At 46.8% G+C, this 22,546-nt stretch overlaps 1 protein-coding gene across 1 annotated transcript in view; it reads left to right on the top strand.

Moving 5' to 3' along the window:
- LOC128719080 (uncharacterized) overlaps window positions 1-22,546 on the top strand; it is a 29,747-nt gene that overhangs the window by 6,992 nt on the left and 209 nt on the right. The window contains exons 3-4 of the mRNA XM_053812700.1: window positions 1,537-1,738; window positions 21,075-22,462. Coding sequence (XP_053668675.1) covers window positions 1,537-1,738; window positions 21,075-22,462 — 1,590 coding nt within the window. The remainder of the gene's footprint in view (window positions 1-1,536; window positions 1,739-21,074; window positions 22,463-22,546) is intronic.

The following is a 22,546-nucleotide window of genomic DNA, read 5'->3' as shown; positions in this document are numbered from 1 at the left end:
CGTTACACCAACCCAACGGCTCAACTAAAGCCCAGGGTTCAACCACGTAGACAACTAGAACCTAACAACTATCAAATTACCGCTAATAATACCGCACTTTTTGCACCACTGCATGATCTTTTCCTGTTCGACGAACGCTCTTCCTTGGACGTATTTTCATGCATCAGCTATCGATCGATCGTATGACCGATGTGGCAGAAGATGTGCTTGCGGATTGACTGCAGTACTCATCCCTGCTGGGTAAGAGCATTCGGTGCTGTTGCGAACGCAACGACCAGCGCGAAAGCTCCGTTCCGCGGGATAACCAGAAAACACGGCCCTTTAGATATTGTTTCATAAACGCGAAAGAGAACGATAATGAAACGACTGATTAAAGGCTGCTTCTGCGTTCGATCGCGGGACGGCCGCACGAAAAGAAGCGCCGCTTTCTGAAGCGAAAGAATATGAAATTGCATACATGGTGCCTCAGTAATAATGGTTTATCCCATTATTAAATACAATATCTTATGCATGCGGCTATACTTACCAGCCCGAACGCTCTAAACCAGCCCCAAGCGCAATAGATATGCCGCGCCAACAAACGGACGCCCGGTGGCACTACTTCGTACAGTCGGCGGAATCGGTGTTATCAAACGAACCAACGCCATACCACGTCATCGTCAACGTCCGGCCGATATCTAAAGCATTGTGGCACCGAGGAAACTAGATTGGCTTATACTTTTTGTTAGCTAGCCCTACCGATTTCTTGAACACATGGCACGTGATGTTGCCAGCTATGACGAATGCGATTTCAAATAGTTAACGCAAAATATCGCTCCAGAACACCATCACGAACTCAACCACATCGCGATGCGCGGAACGATCTGCAGCACTGAATGGGCTGTGCGTCGTGCTACCTGTAGGCTTTTCTTTTGGCTACGCAACGGAAACATTCAACACAACAAAGCTTTTCGTCCCTATCGGTTAGAAATATTCGATCGTCTCAATCATTTTACTTTCGTTCCATCAAACTTGATGGCCGGCTTGCACCGGCTAGAAGTAGGTGAACTCAGCACGTTCCATTTCCGACCGTTATAGTAGAAAGTGTACTGGCATGTCGCGTACACTATTCCCTTCTGCACTTAATAATTACCTTTTCTGACCGTCGGTTGTGCCTGGAAGCGTAAATAATTGTCTTTTAAAGCGCTCGATTAAAAGCGATCACCGATGACGGCTCGTAATATGAAAGAAGGTAAAATTAAACTTCATTCCACTTCGCTTTACTCGATAAGGCAGCAGACGATTCATGCTGAATAAAAGTGAAACCTTTTCCGTAAAGGTGATGATTTTTGTAATTTGTTAAATCTATGCTGTCCGTGCTCGTGCGGCCCAACTAGTAGGATAAGATATGGGAAAGACAGCGTACTTGCCCACCCGGAGCAAAAGGACAACTAAACACACATAAATATTTAACATAGATTTACGCGTTTTGCTGTTGCTGCCTATTCGCCTCTATCCGATAATCATTGATGGTTTTTATCTTCTTCTCTTTACTAGGTGCCCTTACAAAGTCGCAGTTCCCGGTGTTCACGATCTACGCACAGAAGTCCTGCTTGAAGCTACGTCCGTGCGAACGTGCCTGGTGCATCGACAGAGTGCAAGGCTACAAGCTGAACGGACACGTCAAGCGTACCGCCCAGGTCGTTTCGCGCCGCGACTGTATCGAAATGTGCCTTGGAGAAAACGAATTCACCTGCCGGTAAGTAGACACCCGAGTAAAGGTCCGCTGCACCATTGCAGTAGTCGTACCAACTATGCAACATTAAAATCAATGACAGCAACCCATTGCGTAGTAGCGCCCATCGTGCATCCGTTCATGGGGAATCTATTCCAGACGAGTAAACAGCGTAACGGAGTCCCGTGAGATGGTGGCACCCATGGATGCGCTCTCCCTTGAGGATGGTACTTGAAGATGCACATGGTCCATTACTCAGGAGATTAATAAGCTCGGCATTTTAATGATGAATGATAATCGTAACGGGCATGAACTTTTAAACATATTCCCTTTGCCAGATGCGCGCACACGGAGAAGCATCGCGGAACGAATGCTCTGCCCCAGTAGGACTTTATATACCAGTGCTCACGCTGATAGAATGACAAAGAAATCAATTTTAGCGATTTATACAGTAGCGTGAACGAAATGCGGCTTCTTGGGGTCCCTTTGAAAGTGTTTCAGGCCACGTTTTCGTAACCGCTAATGCCGACATACAACGATTATTTATCAGCTGTATTTTATTGCATGCGCATTCCACAATAAAATCGCTCTCATATTGCTCCGGTTAGGTTAACAACTATTCATCACTAGACCGATCCGAGGCACACCGGGAAAGATGAGATATAATGTGACCTTCTATCGGACGGTCTAAACAAGATCAAGATGAGCCGTGCGTAGAGTCACACTGAGCCTAAACTGGTTTGAAACTATTTCAGACAATTGTTTTTCAAGGCCGAGCGCGGCTGTTGATTTTTCATGATTTTCTGTTTAATATAAACTTTCCCTCCCACTTCTATCCAGCATTGTTGGACAGCGTATCTATCGACGAAATCTAAACATTCCATTTAGACGTAAGCATCGCCGATTAACGTTGAGTCATCTTGTTAGAATTTCTTAATGCTCTGTGGACGATTGGGCAGCGATTAGGAACCTTCTTCCGTGTCCGAGTTCGAATCGTTGTTTGGCTTAAAGTGTAGGAAAAATCTATTTTTCGATCATTACAGGTAGTTCGATTGTCGATACCGTGTTACGAGGATCTGCTAGGCAAACACAAGCCCGCAGCAACTCAATTTGTAGAACCGGTTAGACGAAAAGTAACCTGACCGTGATGGATTGTAGACAGACACTTGGGATTATGTATATGACTGCCTGACCAGTTTGGTTATTGTTTCACTTAAAGACTGAAGGTGGAGCGAACGGATATTGGACCAAATACATACAATGACTTTCAGTATTCGAACCACATATCAACCGAATGAAAAGAGAAATTCATTTAACTGCTTCTTGTGGTACATTATTTTAGCACTTTGTTTAAACTAAAATGTGTTCAACCGTCCAACAAACAGTTGAAGATTACTAGCATCATACATACACACGAAGAACCCTTCACCCGACCGGTGCTGATGGTGATCAAATAGAGAAAATCCGATTGCGAATCCTATCTTCATTCCATCCAACGACAGCTCCACACGAGCAATTTTGCACTAGATCAGCGCTGTCAGGATTATTACCCCGCCCGATTCAAACTGCGATCATCTTCTTAATCCACCGATTTCAACAGCAGCCATCACTCAGCCAGAGCAGAACAAATGGTACCATTGCTCCGAGATCATCCAAGTGCGCTCAGTGGCGTTGAATTAGCAAACGCGACGCATCAAGTAATGATGCTGCGATCATCAGAATGGCTCATTAAAAACCCATACTTCAGCAGAAAACGGCATAATGGTGCAGGGAAAACTATTGGTACTATAATTATTAGAATATGATGTACGTGGATGGGGATTTCTTCGAAGATATTTTCTTCCTCCACGCTATGCTTCGCATTAGATGCGATGCATTTTCTTCACACTGTGCCACGATGCCAATCGTTAACATGTTTGCGATTGAGTGACCGTTCACAGACGGATGCCCACACCCGGTGGCTTAATAACTTATCGTCCAGTCAGCTTAAACACCCTTCAACAGAGATGTACGGCCACTCGTCAGTGTGTGTGTGTGTGTGTGTGTGTGTGTGTGTGTGTATGTGTTGAAGAAATGTTCAAGAACAAACGAGTTACTTGATGCGATTTGTAGACAAAGTAACAAGTGTCGACATCATTGCGATAAAAAGAAAGACAAACATGCGGCAGAATAAGATCGATCGCAATTGTTGTCTATAATTCCGCTTCCTTAGCTATAGCGGACAAACTATCGTCCAAAATGAGCCTTCAATTCCCTGCCCAATGGAATTTATAATAAACCAATCGATTTTCTCAAGCGTTGCGCATCTAACTACACTGCGAGGAATAAAACCGTGATGGAAACAAGAAGCACAACAACAAAAAAAACCTGAGCTTGTTCTACACTTACATCTAATCGGCGCTGCTGTGCTCATCAAATGGCACTGTATATGAATTGATGCGCTTGCACAGATAAAACGAGAAAATTACAATTTCCCTCGACGAGTTGGTGCAATCAGCAGTCAGCCCGTGCTTGTTTGAAGAGTACCGTTCGATGGTAATTATCCGCGAAGCCTATCATCTCAGAGACTTCACAGCAGGAGCCAGGAACCATCGCTTCAACCATCATCAATCGTTCGATCGAGCGCACCCGCGGTGGTGCGGTTTCGTTCACGCGCGATCTATGAATTATTCATAGTCCTTTCGGGTGCGCGATCGGTGCCAGGATCGTGCCCTTTTTATGCTGATGATGCCGCGAACGGAAGCAACTGTACCGAACCCGATAAGCTTTGAACTTAGCTGCACGAATTCAACTCCTTTGAGTCCCGCGGAATCCGTCGGACAGTTGGGATATTTCGTGATTCGTCGCCACCAAAACTGGATCGTGTGATGCTAGTGACACACTTCATTGGAGCAGAGGCAAAGAACCGCTCGCTCAAACGATCTATGGAGGATTATTACGTCACTAGAACAACCATCCACATTCGAGAGGCAGTGCAACCCAAAACGAGTGGTGGGACTTCGTGAGCCTTCTTAATAAGTCCCATTAACGAGCGTGCTTACGCTGAACGGCTTCTGACATACGTGGAGCAGACTGCTCGCTAGCGCATCTCTTTTGATGACACCCGACAGCTAAATCATCTCCAGCAATTGTCAAAGGAGAACGCTACCGTTAATTGGGAATGGTATTTGTGCGTATCTTCTGTCTTGCATTGAACTTCTACGATTCTACGAACAGCAAAGTGTGGGAATATATAACAAGTCATTGCTATCGAGATCTACTATTATTGATGATCCGCCCTTGTTCACAATTAACGAAATCGATCAAAGATCATAAAAGTCTAATCGGCTTTTCAGATGGTTGCCTTTTCATGGTCAAACTAGCTAGATTTGCAAGAACCAACAGGAGATTTTCAAATTTTTCGCTTTACCTGCTGTGCCTCAATATTTGAGAATTGGTTTACTATCTAACATTTCGTTTATGGGACTTTAAATCGATTTGTGGTATATTTCCTGCAGTAACTTTGTTCTAAACAGTCGGTAAACTTTTACATTGGACCTTCTTCGTTGACCAAAAGCCAACGATCGCAATATCACTGTATCAGAAAAGAAAACCAAAACGGAAAAGATAGCTCTTGTTGTTCGTGAGTCTACATCCGGGAGACTCCGTTCCTCATCAGTACATTTTGCACACTTTATGCAGGCGCAATCATAAAACTTAAATTTTATCATCATCTTAATAGAGAAATCATGACCCATTGCAACTGTTCCGTGTGTTCACTTTCGCCATTTTATTTCACATTGTATTTAGCTACATTATGGATGTCTCGGTTGGCACACGGTTAGTAACAGGCTGCCCCTCAGCTGGTGCCAAATGTGACTCTTTTTCGAACTAATCGCATCAAAACGGAAAGACTATTGCCAACACGAAAATGAAACAACTGATTCCTTCTTTTCCAGATCAAAACAAGTTTCATTTCCTTCTGGCCATTGTCCGAGCCTTGGCGCTCTGGTAGAAAATAAGAGTAATTCTAGCGTACCCATTTGTCCGGCCCCGTCATCTGTACGCTTCATTTTTCTGATGCTGTGAATGAGCCTTGGCTAGTTCTTTTGAAAGTTTTCCGTTTTTTTTTTCGCATTCTCCGTTAAATCTGTGGTCTATAAACGATCATTCGACGGAAGTGAACATGACATACGGGAGAACCATTCTAGAAACGATTTACGCTCCAGCATCCGCTCGGTGACTATCGCGATGGTCAAAGTTCTCAGTTCTAGAACTACCTTATCCACGGTAAAGCATAAAAGTGATCGAAAGCTAGAATGATGCTTCCGGGAACAGGGAAGTGAGTTGATCACGCGGTCCCGTCTCGCTGTACGGGGCAGAACATGCGGTGAATTTATTGTTATGATTACAACCTAAACAACTCAACCGTTTACACTAACAACATCGGATATTGCTACTATTAAGCAACATTTCTTTCTCGCCTAGTCGTCCCATCCTAGCGATCATCACTGACCGGGGCTTGAGCTTTGGTTAAGGTTGAAACGTGCTTCTTGTCTTTTTACGGGTTTCGTGCTGTTACTCTAGCATACTCGTGTTCTATTCTATTAACCTTTCTTAAGCCACATCACACGCTTCGAGGTTGGGTGCGCATGATCGCGATCTTGTTCACAGCATTGCATCCGCTCGGAATCACTCGAAACCAATCAACGGCGAGAGTAACAGCGAACAGTATCATCCCATACCGTCGTCCATTCAATTCGTGCAACACATACACACTTTTGCTTTATAAAAACCGAATTCTTTCACGAGGGAAGATTTTTTTCCCCCTCCTCCTTGAGCCTTCGCTCGCGAAAACGTGCGGCAACTTGATCTGTGTGCAGAAGCATAAAAGATATTGAGTTAACCCTTCGGTATTGCGGCTACCGGCCTAGCTACCGTTAGTGCGAGATGCCTTTCCTGTATCTTGTGTGTGTGTGTGTGTGTTTTTTTTTGTGGAATTATCTTTTGCAATGTCCATTCGAGGGGCACAATCGGTATTTTGAGCTAACAACAGTTAACAACACTTTACCACCCGTTTTGCCATCCGTCCCCCATAGCCGAACGCTTGCTGTACGACCGTCGTTCTGGTGGTAGTTTAAAAAAATGTGGTCGACATAGCTGTGAACATGGTTCCAGTATCATTTTGCTCCTTTCGACACGTTCTGTCTGCACCCGTACGCGGAAGAACGTACAAGAACCCGTCGAAGAATCCGGTCACTGAAATACTACATCTACAGCCACTTGATGACTGTGGCACTTCCCTGTTCGGGTGCAGTAATAGAACATGCACCATGTGACGTTCGAATGGATTTCGCGACCGAAACCGGTGCGTTTCACATCGTACCGCAGCGCTGCCGACCCCAACGCCCATGACCAGTACATTATTAAAGAAGTGCGATTTGGTCACTCCAACAAGGCGCAGGCACTTTCAACCATCGGGTTATTGCCAACAGCAACGGTAAGATGCAAAACAATTGCAACAGTTGCCCTTTTATGTAATTTCTGTCAACTTGATCACTTTTTATGCAAATAAACTACCCCGGCCCGGTAGGAACTGTGGATGGCAGAGTGGTGCTAAACAGACCAAGTGCTAACCTCTAGGATAGAGCAAAAAAGAGAACACCCAAAGACAACGAGGTATGCGAAAATCGAGGTAGCAAAAGTTATGAACGAGCATAGGTGAGATTGTCGCATTAAGTACCATCTGCTCGCCCTTTCTGCTCAATCCAACCGCAAAACGGTTCTGTACCTCTGGCCATCCCGGTGCTTAGTTCTGGCCCTGTGTCTGTGTACTCTCAAAGTGACGCTTTGCGTACAACCGACCTCATTATATTCATTCACTGGCCGTCTGTGCTTTCAGGAAGGATGGCGATCTTAACGATCGGCGTGCTTACAGGACCAATGGTAGGCAAATCCATTCGCAAGCCGGTTCACCAACCATTCTTGCAGACTGCAATACCTGGCCAAGGCTGAAACGCAAAGCGTCACACAAACATCACTCGGACCGAGACGCGAAGACCGTTCGAAGCAAGTGCAATCGAGCGAAACAATCGAGCTGAAGTGCAATTAACGCCACACGCACAAACAGCTTGCGAACTACCGGTTCCCGGCTGGTGAATTGCACCGGAGACTTAAACGATCGTTAGACCTGACAAAATGTTTCACTTCAATTTGCGCGAAACCAACTCTCCTTTTTTCCGTCGGCCAAGTGGTACGAAGTTCTTTCTACACATCGGTAAGAATCTGCCCAGACATCCCAGACAGAAAGATTACGTCTCTAGATGCTGATTCGAGTGCAGAATACAGCACATAAGAAAACAACAATAATCATAAATTTCATAATTTCTCTAACAACTACCGGCTCGAATCTACGGATTGAGTCCACACTAGTTTTGCTTATTGTGTTGTTATCCTTTTCTTAGGAAACACTTTTATGAGTGAAGATTTTCTTCTATTCCGTTTTTTTTTTGTGTCGCGCTTGTATGATTTCACGATTACACGCTTTGGTAGAAATGTTTTCAAATCACTTCAAACAATTCATCGCCTTCAAACGCCTACCCACACTTTTGTTTATCATACAGTGTAAACTTCCTTAAGTGGTAGAGTTAATATTTTCCTGAACTTCCCGCGACAGGTGAACAGACGGCAAGCACCGTGCAAACAGCGCCAAGTTTTCTACCATCGCGCGCTGATCCGTTTCGATTCCATTTCGGTGGAAGCTAAGAACACGTTACCTTCGTTCCTATCATTGTGTGCACCAACGCTCTAGCGCAGAATGCGCTCATAGACAAGGAATCTAAATTGGAGTGTAAGGCTCTAGGAAAGCAAAATTACCATAGCATTAACATTGTATGCAAATACTGCCCGTTTCCATGGGCAGGAGAGCACGGTTTATCTAAGGCGGCGTTTGGCTGACAAATTAAGGCATGATTTAAATTTTCATCTGATCAATAGAAGAAGAAAAAACAAAGTTCGGGCATCAAAAGCACTGGTGCTTCCATTCCGGTCCTGCCGCCCAAACTGGAAGCGAGATTCGTTGATGTATCCCCTGAGGTGACGTTGCTAAGCAGCATAAACCGGCATGGCAGATTGTGGTCAAACACTAACAAGGAGAAAAATGGGAGGATCGATAAACTCGAGTAAAAGAAAAAAAAAACATACGCAAACCAACAGAGCTCTATGCCGTGCATACGAAGCACTAGCGTATATAAGCGAATGAATCGCGACGTTGAAATATAAATTAGATTATCCTTCAACGTTCGTCCCCCAGTTGACCGCGCATAGGCGCACACGAAACGAAGTGTGATGAAAGCCGCTGATTTCAGCGTACACCCAACAGGCTCGCGCGGGCTCATTCCTCCTCACATTACGCTCGCGCTGAAGTACAAGAAAGCTTTCATCGGGTTTCTTCCGTCGAAAGAAAGCGAACACGAAGGGTAAAGCGCGGCCAGCAAGGGTAAAAATAACAAACTACCAGCGCTTCGGGCATGACGCTATCAACGAGACCGCCGGACCGCTGTTTGGAAAGGGTCATTTAAATTGATTGCTTAAATAAATATTAAAACAAGTGTATTGGTTTAGCGATGGTACGGTCGACAATTGGCATTGGCAAATGTGGTACAAACGGATCAAGCACTAAGATCATCGTGCTGGTGTTTTCACTCCGGTCTGGTTTGCCACCCCTTGAAGCAGAATGGCACCCACCAAACTGCATAGTGCGGCTGAAGGTTAGTTTACAGTTACCGGAGCGTTCCAGATGCGAAACGCGAACAAACCACATTCGCTATCGCAACCGATCTAGAGCAGACTCGTTCTGGATGATATGTGTGATGTTGGTTGATTCGAAGTAAATAGGTTTCTAATTTATACATAGCTACAAAGGACCTAACCTTTGGCCGATATCTAGCTTTCGTACCGAAAAACGATAAGCATAAATGTGATATTCGAGTTCAGTACTCGATAAATTAAGGGGTAACGCCATTCACCAGACGACACTGAGACACCATTTGGGTTGCGCAGTGCATCACTGTAACAGTTAACCGCATTACGAGTTCAAAAGAAGAATACCGATGTTATGGCATAAACAGCATAGTTTTCGCACTTCTATAGGATGTTAAAGGAACTCCCAATGTCTGGGCAACAGTTCAATCGATATCGCAACGTTACCCAAACCCAGAAACCAAATTAGCAGCTAGTCGAGATCCATCCCAGAGCTACACACTCACAGGCAACTATCTTGAAGCGGGAAAAATGTGGGATAGCTTCTAGCGGTATATTTTGCAAGAGACCACGCGGGACCGAACCGAAGGGGAGGGAATCGGTGCACCCGGCGATATGGCTTGATTGCAACTAATCTAGAAAATTAGCTCAATCGGAAAATCGTTGCTCGGGTGCACAGCGAACCAGCCGCTAGTACGAACATCGCAGTGGATCGCTCGATCAACAAACATGGTGTCGACCCACTAAGCTATCCCCCATTCTCCTTCCCTCGATGCTATCCTACCGGTAAACCGAATTGTATTGATCAAGAGCAAACGAGATCGATTATCGATTGTCCAAACAACGCACCTGCCTGCAAGGTATTTGATTTAACGGTCGGGTTAGATTTTTACCGCGTGCAAACCCACTGTTAAATGGTATTACATAAATCCGATAAGCATAATTTTCCAACCCCTTTCGATCAAGCGATGAAGCAAACAAACCTAACAAAAAACGCAATGCCCTGATTGCGATCCGTTCTTCTGGTTAACCCACATTCAAGCTAATTGGACCGACATGTTGCTTAATTGCAAAGAATACGGCCTGTTCCAGAAATTCAAACAGTCTCCCTCTAGAACCGATGCACCAAATCTGCAGCATACGACCCGGTGAGCGAGGTCAAATTTCAAAGGGATGGTGCTTACAGTGGGATTTCGATTTTTTTTTATTATCTTTCGTTCTTTGCCTTCCTTTTGTCAACCTCCTGCAACAACTGCATCGTTCGTAGTTGGTCACGAGCACCAAAACGGATCGACGGGAGACCGCCGGAGACCGAATCCAAACACACCGGGTGCGTGAGAGAACATACCATTGTCCACATCTAACAATCCAACATGTTTCACTGGGTAACTTAAATTCGTGAAACGTTAGAGGTGGAACAAAAATGCGCCACTCATCCATCCTAAAGGAATGGCCCCACGAGTGGCCTTCTAAGCCAGAAATTAAAGCAACAGCCCCAATAGCGCACTGACCGTCGAGATGCGGACCTGTTACTATCATTATCGTCCGCTACAGACACTTTCCGTGGTTTTCCGAGGTAGAGGCATGTGTATGTTTTTTTTACCTCCTTATATTCGCCCTACTCCCCACTGTGGGATGGGAAAAACAGCAATGAATTCGCCTTTCATTCGAAGTGATAGTGTGTAAGCCACTTAAAGGGACTATCGTACCCTATAAGTATGACCGCAGCACCATCTTCCACCGTGCTCAAGAAGGTTCCAGAGGATGTCCATGGACAATAGACGTTCCATTCTGCAACGACGTTCCATAATTAATTCTAGCACACACTGTGGGCTCACACACACGCCCATTGAAAGTCTCCCACGAGATATCGCGAGACCGGGCATGGCATTGGCTTGGACGACACTCTGCGTCCTATTCCGGGCGCCCGGTAAATGGGAACAAGCGTGTGCGCGCGCGAGCGCTAAATAATATGAAATTAGTGTGTGTTTATTAATTGGCAGAAAATTAATTATCCTATCTACTTGTGCCGCGACCCGGACCAAAGAGACGCGCCCAAGTTCCGTAAAATGTACCGTTCGTTTGGTCGCCCTGGCCCGTTCACGGTTCTAATTACTATCCAATGGGCCAGGAACAAAACAACAACTCAGCACATACAAAAAAAAAACAGTGCTTCAGTTCTACAGCCACAATCATTGTGTCTACCTTGTGGCAGAGCTAAGCAGCAGCTCGGTCCGCGATCGCAACCAGTGCGTTTCATCCGCCATCGTGTGCATCGTCGTTTCATTACACTTCAAATAGTAGCCGGGGATGCAGAAGGCTGTGCGAAAAATTCTAGCGGTTTTTTAAGGCGGCCACTTCTATTAAACCCCAACTAAGCCTGCAGTACACCATCATCATACACCTTAATTTTTTGGGTCAACACTACCATTCTGGTGATTGCATGTGTTTGAGCGTTTTACGCTCCACACCGTCCGACCAATTTTAAATATCATCTCCAGAAGCACATGATTGTTCAAGCTCATGCAGAGCAGTGATTTAAAAAAAATACACCGTAGTGGACCAACCCGTACGACTGATGACGAAGCGATAAGGCAGCCCTCCCGAGTACATCACGGGATAAGAGAAGGAGAAAGTCTAATTAATTTACCGCATCGTGCTCACGCGATCATGGGACGATCTTCACGATGCCGATCTGTCGCGGCCACTCCCGCGTTGCGATCCTTTTGCTCTAGGTTAGATCCCGCCGCCCAAAGTGTCCACAGTGTCTTCTAGCGGGAGTTGACCGTAGAAAGTCCAATTAAAACGGATGGCCATCTGTGCCGGTGGAATTCATCATATGGGGGAATTGGGGTGAGAATTTCCCGAGTGTGTTGGAGGCGGGCGCAACTAGAAAGCATAAGCCCGCTAGACTTGGAACACCGCTTCCAAGTTGTTTTTTTTAGCGAGCAGCGATATGTTGGCACGTTGCAGGTATCGATAGTGAGCTCCCGCACCCTGGAAACACTGGACATGGTTCCAGTACAATCCGTTCCCAGCGTACCAGCGGGGATCCTCCGGAGGCGGCTGACATTCTCTGATCTAGGGGACCGCATGCAATGTGAGTGAGCGGCACGAGTGTCGAATGCTATCATACCCGAGCTGTCATATTATTTGCCACAACCGCTGTTGTTAGCAAGCTGCAAGAACCCTTTTGCGCGGCGGCAAAAGATAAACTGTCAATCCCTGTTCGGCAAGCCACACATTGTTTGGATCGTACTTGTACCAGGCAGTCCCCGGGTGTGTGTGTGTTTTTGTTTTGTCTGTTTTCAACGCTAGTCAAACGGTTGTCAACAACGGTAAAAGAACGTTTGAGATGCTATTTCTTTTTTTAATTTCATATCTCTTCACCAATGAGCACTTCCCATCCCATCCGGGGCAGCAAAATATCTGCAAAAAGTAGGAGTATCTTTTTACCACCTACGGCGATCGCTCTGTGCGGTTGGCGCCAAATTGCGTGACCGTGTAGCAATCGCTTTCTGGTCACGTATTGACTAAGCGTCCCTCACCGCTTCGATCCGAACCGAGGCGGATCGGCTATCTTGGCACCCCAACTGGTTACACTTTGGTTCCGATTTATTTTCCACCAGAGCGAAAATTGTTCCTTAATGATCGCCGTAGCCTACAGCCGTCACAGTAGCAGCACCCCGCACAGAAAGCAGGGGTTAGAAAAGAAGCCGATGCACGTCAGCGAGAATCCAAACTCTCTTTGCCAAACATAAATCATGTCCCTCTGTCATGTGATATCGCGATTGATCGATCCCCATTGCCAGCGTATGCTGGAAGGCGCACACAGGAAGGGACAGGACAGGACAATCGTAGACGTAGAAACCGGACCCGTCTTAAAGGGTTCGCCGCCGGGGACGAGCTGCTAAAGCTGCTTAATATGTCCCTCCACTTCCATCAATCTATTGTTGAGCGTACGCCGGTGGGCTTGGGGCTTCCGTTCCTGCGATACAATCGATGCCATGTCGCGAAACGATCGCCCGCGTGAACCCGATCGACTGATCGGGGTAAGTGTGCACAAATGCACTTCCCGCTACGCTCGACTATGCTTTGCGTTGAAAATTGAAGGATTTATTCCAATGAACGTCTTTCCGAATGGTCTCATTAGCATACGGGAAATGTGATAGCACTTCACCTTGCCGGCAGCGGTCTGACCGGCCTGTTCTGGAACGTTAAACGATGGGGGCTGAGTCTTTGCACAATAGGTCTTCTTTTATCAGAAAACAGAAAATCAATTTAACGATATACTGGATTTTTTTTTTTGACAAATGGAGAGCCTTTGGCATATGGGTGAAATTATATTCATCGTCACCGAGTACGATACACGCATTAATTGACAACGAAGTGTAATTTCGAGGCTAAACTGAATATGGGTTAGTTTCTTAGCTTTGGCAAATATTTACATGCCACTCAGTGAAAAACATGTGCATACTACATAACAAACATGTGTACACCAATCCGACAATACTTTTGCTTCCTGTGGTAAATTTCCAAATTTCCCCACCACCCATATGCCAGGTGTGTCCGCGTTACGACCTTGTAACTGGTTCCCTCCATATGCACTACTTCTCCAGAATCAGCTCATCGCGGTAACTGTAACGTCGGGCTTCGAAGGGAATGGGAAATATCGGGCCCAGCCTCCCAATCCAAACATCATCCTGCCGCTTGGGCCTGCTCGATCGTACGACGCAATCGAGATCTTAAGGAGAGCAAAGCGAAGGGTGTACCGGTACTGCTACGTCCCGGTGTTCCAACGGGAAAATAAAAAATCCCAATCCCATGCATACACGCCACAGCTTTGCTACACGTTTCGCGCGGAAAGAGAAGGTGTTAATGAAATTGGCTACCCAGCTGTGGGGATCTCAGCGGTGCAACCGCATCGATTGTGCGCGGGATGCGATGAAGGACGGGGAGAGAAACACATCATCTCGTAGAGATGGTACCCCGTTAGCACATTTCTGCTCCGTGGCGTAGAAAACTCAACATCATTTTCGATTGACCCAATTACGGGTAGCACCCGGTATCCATTCATCAGGCTCCGTACATCCAACCGATGGCAGGCAGTTGAAGAAGTGGCATGTGTAACCAACCTCGATCCCATTGCTTGACCAGGCGGCACGGAAAAGCTTTTGATTACTCAATTACAATTATGCATTATTTATGCTGTGTTACTGTTTTATGCTTCATTGCTACTGCTTGGTAGCATATGCCCAGGGGGCGCTCCTAAGTAAGTGTCCCACTACAACATTAGTTCAACAGTTGTCTCTGCGATACTTTTTTTTCTACTCCACACGAACAAGATTACAGCCACAGCTTCGTTTTGTATTTCTGGCTTTTAAATATAGAGCGCCACAGAATCCTTCCAAGACGCATGGCACCTGGTGGCTTGAGATCCCCGTGATCATTCGCGCTGGAACAATCAAATAAAACTCGGCACGAGTCAAACGCGCCTTTACAGAAATAAAATAAATACACTTGCTAATGATCCGTGTACCTGTGATAGTGGCAAATTAATTACTCCTTACTGAACTAATCCTCACCGCCATCAGGAACGGGCGGACGTGTTGGTCCATTGCTTGAAATAAGCGCTAACTATACAGCTAGCGGGTTAGTGAAAAACAACGACTAAAATCCTGTGCAAACAAAGTAGGTGAATGCTAACCCGATAGCGCAAGCAGGCTTGAGCGGCCCCAATGATGCTGCCGCCTTTTTGCGTTGAGAAGATAATTAACATTCATCGCGTCTGTCTTACCGAGCGCGTAAAGAACGGCTATTACACCTGCGCTCGAGAGGAACAGGCGTAGCGCCGTTTTCTCCCGTCGTGCCAAGTGATTTATAGTGTCGCCCAAATGTGTCTACTTACATTTCCGACTAGCAGACATTAAATTGCATGAAATGGTTTCAGTTTTCAGGCGGCTGAGAAGCTAACCATGTCACAGTACTCCGTTCGGTACGCTATTTACGCTTGTCAACACGTTTCAGCGAACCCTTGCCCGGCGCTGCCTATGCCCTTTTGTTAAATAATGTGTTGGGACGATCTTATCTAAATTGCTTTCATTCGATATGTTTTCGAGTAACAAATTCCGTGAAAACGCGATAACATAGCAAATTCGAGTAATGTGGATTTTGACCCCTTTCGGGCGACCACACAGTTGCCGCGCAAGCGCTCCACGATTGCAAACTTTGCTGGTATAATTTTCTTTTGACAAGTGAATTAATTACGTCTCCCAGTGCTGATGGAAATATTATGTAAAACTTTGCTCACTAGAGTAAAAACACAAAACGCTCTGAGCAATTCATTTTGTTTACCGTTACACTTTTTACGGAGCTAATAAAACAGCTAGAACAGACCTAGCAGATTGGTGTAAGATTCGAACCTTTAGACAACTCAACTAACGCTAACGGTTTACCCCAGAATGGTGCCCAAAATCTCGGCACGTACCTTAACGATAGCAGTGACATTTTCCATAAATCCCTGCGCATAGGCTCGTTTGTCGTTGCCGGAAGGCAGACTCATGCTCAATTAACTTGCAACCATCAGCTAAGCATGGTGGTAAATTATGGTACACGGATTAGAGCATGGCAGCTACATACGCCGTTGTGGTTTGTTGATCTCCACCAGCACGTAGCAGGCGTTCGGAAAAGATCGATTCCGGCAGATTAGACCTTACAGCTGCTCTTCACCTGTACCAGCTACTCAAGTGTGGAGGATTCGCTAAGGTCGCCGGCATGATGACTTCTGCACCAAGCTCCGTGCCTCCTTCTATTACGTGCACGTTGCACCATTGTTAGAGCGTGTGCGGTACGGTGTGCGACTATCTCCGGCGACATGACTTCGGTGCTTGATAACCATCGAGCAGTTAGTAGATCTTGTCTGAACCGTCTGCCCGCCTCGGACGGATCCGAACCTTACCGACCAAGAAAGGGTGGCCTGTCGTGTTGGCATGTGGGTCTGTGCGCGATTCTACTGACATTCCAATTACTCCCCAATCATTCGACGAGATCGTACACGGCACGCGCAAGCAGAAGTTACGGTTAGGACACTCCGGATGGTTCCACCGCTACGTGCTTACCACGGGAGGATTTCCCCCAACAAAAGAGAGAAAGAGCGAGAAAGAGTGAGGGCCCAGCGGTACAACAACCTGTACCGATTCATTTTTCATCCGCTCGAAGGGTGATGAAGCTTGTCTTATTAGCACAAAATGGATCACACACAAAAGGAACACGAGCGGACCACGCATATACACCGAGGGCCACCTCTCCGAGCGTCCGATTTGTGCACGGACAGCGGAGAGCCGTATCGTAATTGTACGCCGATCCGATTCCGAGCGCCAATGCTCGGTGCAGGTTAGCGTTCTTGTGCTGAGCATTAAACCATCTTCAAAAGGAATCCATAACAACCTGTTAATTATATTCTTCCCTTCGGCTTTCGGTCGGTGCTGACCGCATGTCTAGTCGCGCACACCTTGCGCAAAATCTAGTCGTGTTCGAATTCGATCGCAAACGAAGCTTGCGCAACGCCCTTTTTCAGAACGCCATCCACCGGGTTCTTAACATGGCTGCGCACGGTCCATCACCTTCCGCTTTTAGTAACAACAATAATGGGAGTATTGTGAAGTATGGCCGAAGAAGGATGCTAGAAGCAGCTGGAAGCTCGTACTATATCATTATTGTTAGACGATAGCAGCAGGGAAACAATTACTATTTGAACCACGACCTCTAGCACTGGGCAGAACGGCAAACGAACTCACCGCGTGGTTATGCGCCCGGGCCGGAAACGAGCTAACGCTATAGGAGAATTGGGGGGATTGCCCATTCCCGCCAGCTCTGGAGAGATGGTGCACAAGCGGAATGTTTGAACGAACCAGAAGGGAAAGAAGAAAAAAAAACACAACGGAACGATAGGAGGACATCTTTCGCCACAATTGTTAGCAAACAAGGGCGAGAAGGGTGAAGACCATTAAGCGCACTTTGTACCAACCAAACCGTACATATTTTATATTTTATCCCTTGCAGCCTCCCACTTCCCTTGCACCAGAACCAGAGTTGCTCAACTTCTTTCACTGATAAGAATCTCACCCCACCCTTGGCTGGCTTTTCCAATTTGGAGCTTGCCGGGGTCCATTGTGGAAATGCGACTTTGGCTTTAACCCCTTTTTAAGTAAACCCTTCCGCATGTCAATGCGCTTATGAAACAAGCGCAAGGGATGGGAGTGAAGAGTGTATGTGTGTGTATGTTTGCACTATGCTCGATTTGGTACCGCGGGCGCGTTCGCGCTCACATGAAGGCAAATAATGGAAGTCGGATAAAAGTAATAACAAGTAAAAAATATCTATCCCCGGATGTACTGCGAACCTATTATTATTGCCTATCGCAAGCCCATCGTTTCACGGGTTTTGTGCAAGAAGGCAGAACATGTAGAGAATCTGCCCAAGTTTCCTTCGTATTCCTTCCGTTTACCTACTTTGCCGACCGCCGTCTTGCATAACGCCCATTCAAAGCCATTTTGATTTAATAAAGCACCGCATGCGCTTGTTAAAACTATTGCAGAACAAGCATTCCATGCTGCTTTCGAGTGCACCGCGTCAGGGCAAATTTTGCCGAATCGTCGTTGACCATACTTTTGCAGTCGTCGCGATGCAGTCCCCAGTCCAAACGGGTAGTGGCCAGCTAGTTCGTACGAACCAAAACAACCCAATGGTAGAGAGGATTAGAGACTCGTGACAAAACCATGCGACAACCGGGCGACGACTCTAATGATCGCCAATTATTGCGATCAGCAACAGAACGAAGCCTTCGAATGGTAATCCTTGTTACATGACAGCGAACAAATCGTTTGCTGAATGCTCACTCACCCGCACTCGCCGATAGTCCCACCCGGCAGTACAACCCTCGAACGGTTGAATAGAACCGTGTCAGAACGGTTCTATCGATCGATCCATCTATTCCCAGCGCGTGTTGCTGTTTGCAAGCAGTCGATCGTGTCCCATCCGACCTGTCCGGCTGTCGATAAAGGTCCATCAGTCTGCGTTCGAGTCTGTTCGCTGTCGGATCTCCGCCACTACCGACAGCGGGCTTGTTGCTGTAATCAATCATCAAACGCAAACCACCGGAACGGCATAGAGCTGGTACGGTGGTGTACGATGTCATCAGCCTTTGTCCGTTGAGCTACCGGCACCACCAAAACAGCTCAATTTACACGGGCGTTCCTCTGTGGCTGAGCATAAGTGTCATTATTATTGTATCTCGCACTCCTAACTATCATTGCCGCTGTTGCTACGCTTACACCGCCCTTTCCCTCAAGGACGTTCCGGTTCGATGACCTATCTTTCTTTCTCTTGTCCACCGGTCGCGGATGGTCGATCAAGCACCCAAACCAATCAAGACAAAACCACGAATTGCGTGCATGGTTTTGCACCCCCCCTTCAATCGCCCTTCCATCCCTCGCGACCGGGTGAACGCGAATGAGAAGTTTTATGTGTGTTGCCATTTCTTTTCACACAATCCGCAGTCTGCACTGTCGCTTGCGCAACATAACCCGCTGACTTGGGGACGGTCCGCTTTACGCAACGGCTACCTGTTTGAAAGCTAGATGAGCCCGTCTGTGAGCCTGAAAAATGGATAGTAAATTAAACAAATCAAGAGCGCTTATCAGCACCAGTCGAAACGTGTACAACGGAAATAGCTCAAACCAAACAAGCACTAAATGGCACCATAGGGTTCCGGATCAGCGAACGAGCGCGCGCCACTGCGTGCGATCACACGCCACTAGCCCAGTGTGTAGGGTGCGCGATTGATCAATGACCTTTCGATGGGAGGTCTATTTCGCGATTTCCCCTTTTCCACTCACACACTCAAACACACATCTTGCTAAGGATTATGTGTGTGTGTGTGTGTTTTTTTTATCTCAAAATATCTTTCCAACTTCGTTTGTTTTCTGTTTTGTTTTCAATTCAAGATTCCGTATGCCATGTGAACCTCTTCAACAAGGACTGTTCATAGAGTAAGAGTAGCAAAACCTAAAAACACACGGATGAAGAAACCATTATTGCTAAAAAAAAACTCGTTTTTCCGGGTCATTTTTATCACGGAACCCGAAACCCTCATTCCAACACACTGGTAAAGGATTTTTGGGGTTGAATCATTTTATATCCTCTGCACTGTTCAGCCAACTGTTCGGTGCCACCGGTTTGATTACACACATGTATTCTTTCTGGGGCCCCTTCAGCCCGAAGAAGATGCCGCCTTTATCGTAAAGAATAAATTAACAATACGCTTTATCGAAGAAGAAAAATTACAACTTCACGTAACGTTAAAAATTTGCCTCGTTTTCGAATCGTTTCGATTTATGAGCTTGTCGAAGGGGAATGACTCCATTAGAAGGAACCCGAAACTCATCGGTAACAATCACACCGCGATACGTTTTTTGGTCGTTCAATGTTAACCGTATCAACACAAGCACCAACGTGCTAACCGCAGAAGCCCAGTTCAACCGGGTAGACCAGAAAGATAATATCAATTGCGGTACGATAAACGAAATGCTAAAGCGTAAAAGTGGAGAAAGGGTCCAACGTGAAATGGAAAGCATCTCAAAAACCGCAGACAACGGCGTGGGTCACAGTCGGTTGTTTGCTTTGCGTTGGAGACCACACAATAGATGGGCGAGGGCGCGACATACTTGCAGCACCTACCGTTCAATTTGGTTCGCTCCAATTTACCCGATCACCTTCCGGTTATGGGTCACCAACTTTTACTCTTACCCATCAGTCCATCAGCATCTCGCACGTCACGGACTATATTTGTTATTGCAATCTGTGCCTGATGTACTTTGGCCGTTACCGGTGCTGGTGGTTATCGGTGACCAGCGATCATACCCGGAAACATATTTGCTTCACAGTAAACAAGGCAAGACGACCCCTGGTTCGAAGTCCAGTGTAGGTAGGCTCCATCCGCTATCGATGAAAATTGATCAATTATTATAATTACTACCGCACATTGGACGCCGCGACACCGGGCAGATGAGACCTGGTCCTTCGCAAGCGAAAGCCTGTCGCGCTAACGTGTCCGGTCTTTGCTCCACCATACCGACTGTACTAGAATTCAATCCCCGTTAGGATCGTTAATGCCATGCTCCCTTTGCACCGGTTGTTGCTTCACACAATATAGGGCACTGTATGCAAACGGAAGGCAATCGGTGTCGAGATTAAATTTTACTGATTTGAATATGACAAACTCATGTAACGGTGAACACAGTTGGTGCGGTGCGGTAGAATGTCAGTGCACGAAGTGTCGAGCTCTCTGCTTTGTGAACCCTGCCAGCCAGATCACTATCACAGCTCTCGTATTGCTAGCGCTACCGTTCCTGATTGCTAAAACGGACCATCTATTTGCAGAACTGTTACATTCCTGCTGTTATAACAGGGTTATACATTCCTGCCGTTACATGTACCATAACATGTGGCAATACCAAATTTTCTATATACCTTAAATTAAAGAGTAATGGTCGAATCGATCCGCTAAACATTCATACTCATGCATATGGTTGTTTTCTCGATTTTCATTTTTTCTCTCTAGTTCGGCCAACTTTTACCAGACCACGATGACTTGCGAGCTGTCCGACATGGACCGTATCACGCTTGCCGGATCCTCCGCTTTCCAAACGAATGACGGTGCGGACTACCTGGAGAACAACTGCGCCGAAGAACCGACAAAGCTGTGTGAATTCAAGCGCCTATCCGGACGCATCTTAAAAACGGTCGACTCCGTGTACCAGGACGTCGCCAGCGTGGACGAGTGCCGCGAACTGTGCCTCAGCTCACCCTACCGTTGTCACTCGTACGACTACGGAGATACCGGCGATATGGTGTGCCGACTGTCCCATCACAGCCGTGCCACGCTGTCCGACATTCAGGATCCCTATCTGGACGTACCGGAAGCTGCCACCTACGAGCTATCCTCGTGCTACAACGTTTCGATCGAATGCCGTGCCGGCGATATGATTGCCAAGATTCGTACCTCCAAACTGTTCGACGGCAAGGTATACGCGAAGGGATCACCGAACTCGTGCTCGGTTGATGTAAAGAACTCACTGGAATTCGAACTGCGCATGGGCTATCAGGATATCGACTGTAACGTGCGCCAGAACGGTTTGGGTCGCTACCTGAACGATGTGGTCATCCAGCATCACGACACCATCGTGACGTCTTCTGATCTGGGTTTGGCCGTCACCTGTCAGTACGATCTGACCAACAAGACCGTCTCGAACGACGTCGATCTGGATGTTACGGGTGATATTGAACCGGCCCTGTCGGAGGAAGTGGTTGTGGATTCGCCCAACGTAGTGATGAAGATTACCACGCGCGACGGCAGCGAAATGATGCGCACGGCCGAAGTTGGCGATCCCCTGGCGCTTCGCTTCGAAATTCTGGACCCACAGTCACCATACGAAATATTTGTCCGCGAGCTGGTCGCGATGGACGGTGTGGACAGCAGCGAAATTACCCTTATCGATGCCCGTGGTTGTCCGACGGATCATTTCATCATGGGACCAATCTACAAGAGCGTTAACTCTGGCAAGATCCTGCTCTCGCACTTCGATGCATTCAAGTTCCCCTCGTCGGAAATGGTACAGTTCCGTGCGCTCGTCACACCGTGCATGCCGACCTGCGAACCGGTACAGTGCGATCAGGACGACTTCGGCGGGGAGCTGCGCTCGATGGTGTCGTATGGACGCAAGCGCCGATCGGTTAACGCTACGATGAGTGCGCTGATGGATGCAGCAGTACGTCATCGCCGAGAAACCACACGCCAGGCTCCGCAAGACGACATGCTGCTAGTACAATCGATTCAAATTACGGACAAGTTCGGATTCGAAAAGCAGCAGGGTGCCAAGCCAAAACTCAGCAGCAGTGAAACCGTGTTCGTAGCCAATGATGGACAAGGAATCTGTGTCAATGGATTAGGTAAGTATATGATCGCACATACCTTTAGTAGGATCGTATGTAATACTAAAGCTATTGGTTGTTCTGTTTGTTTCCTTCCGTCAG

Source organism: Anopheles marshallii, chromosome 2 (genome assembly GCF_943734725.1).
Source record: "Anopheles marshallii chromosome 2, idAnoMarsDA_429_01, whole genome shotgun sequence".
Classification (NCBI taxonomy): Eukaryota; Metazoa; Arthropoda; class Insecta; order Diptera; family Culicidae; genus Anopheles; species Anopheles marshallii.
The sequence above is the reverse complement of the archived record's forward strand: the minus strand, read 5'-3'. Positions and strand labels throughout refer to the sequence as shown.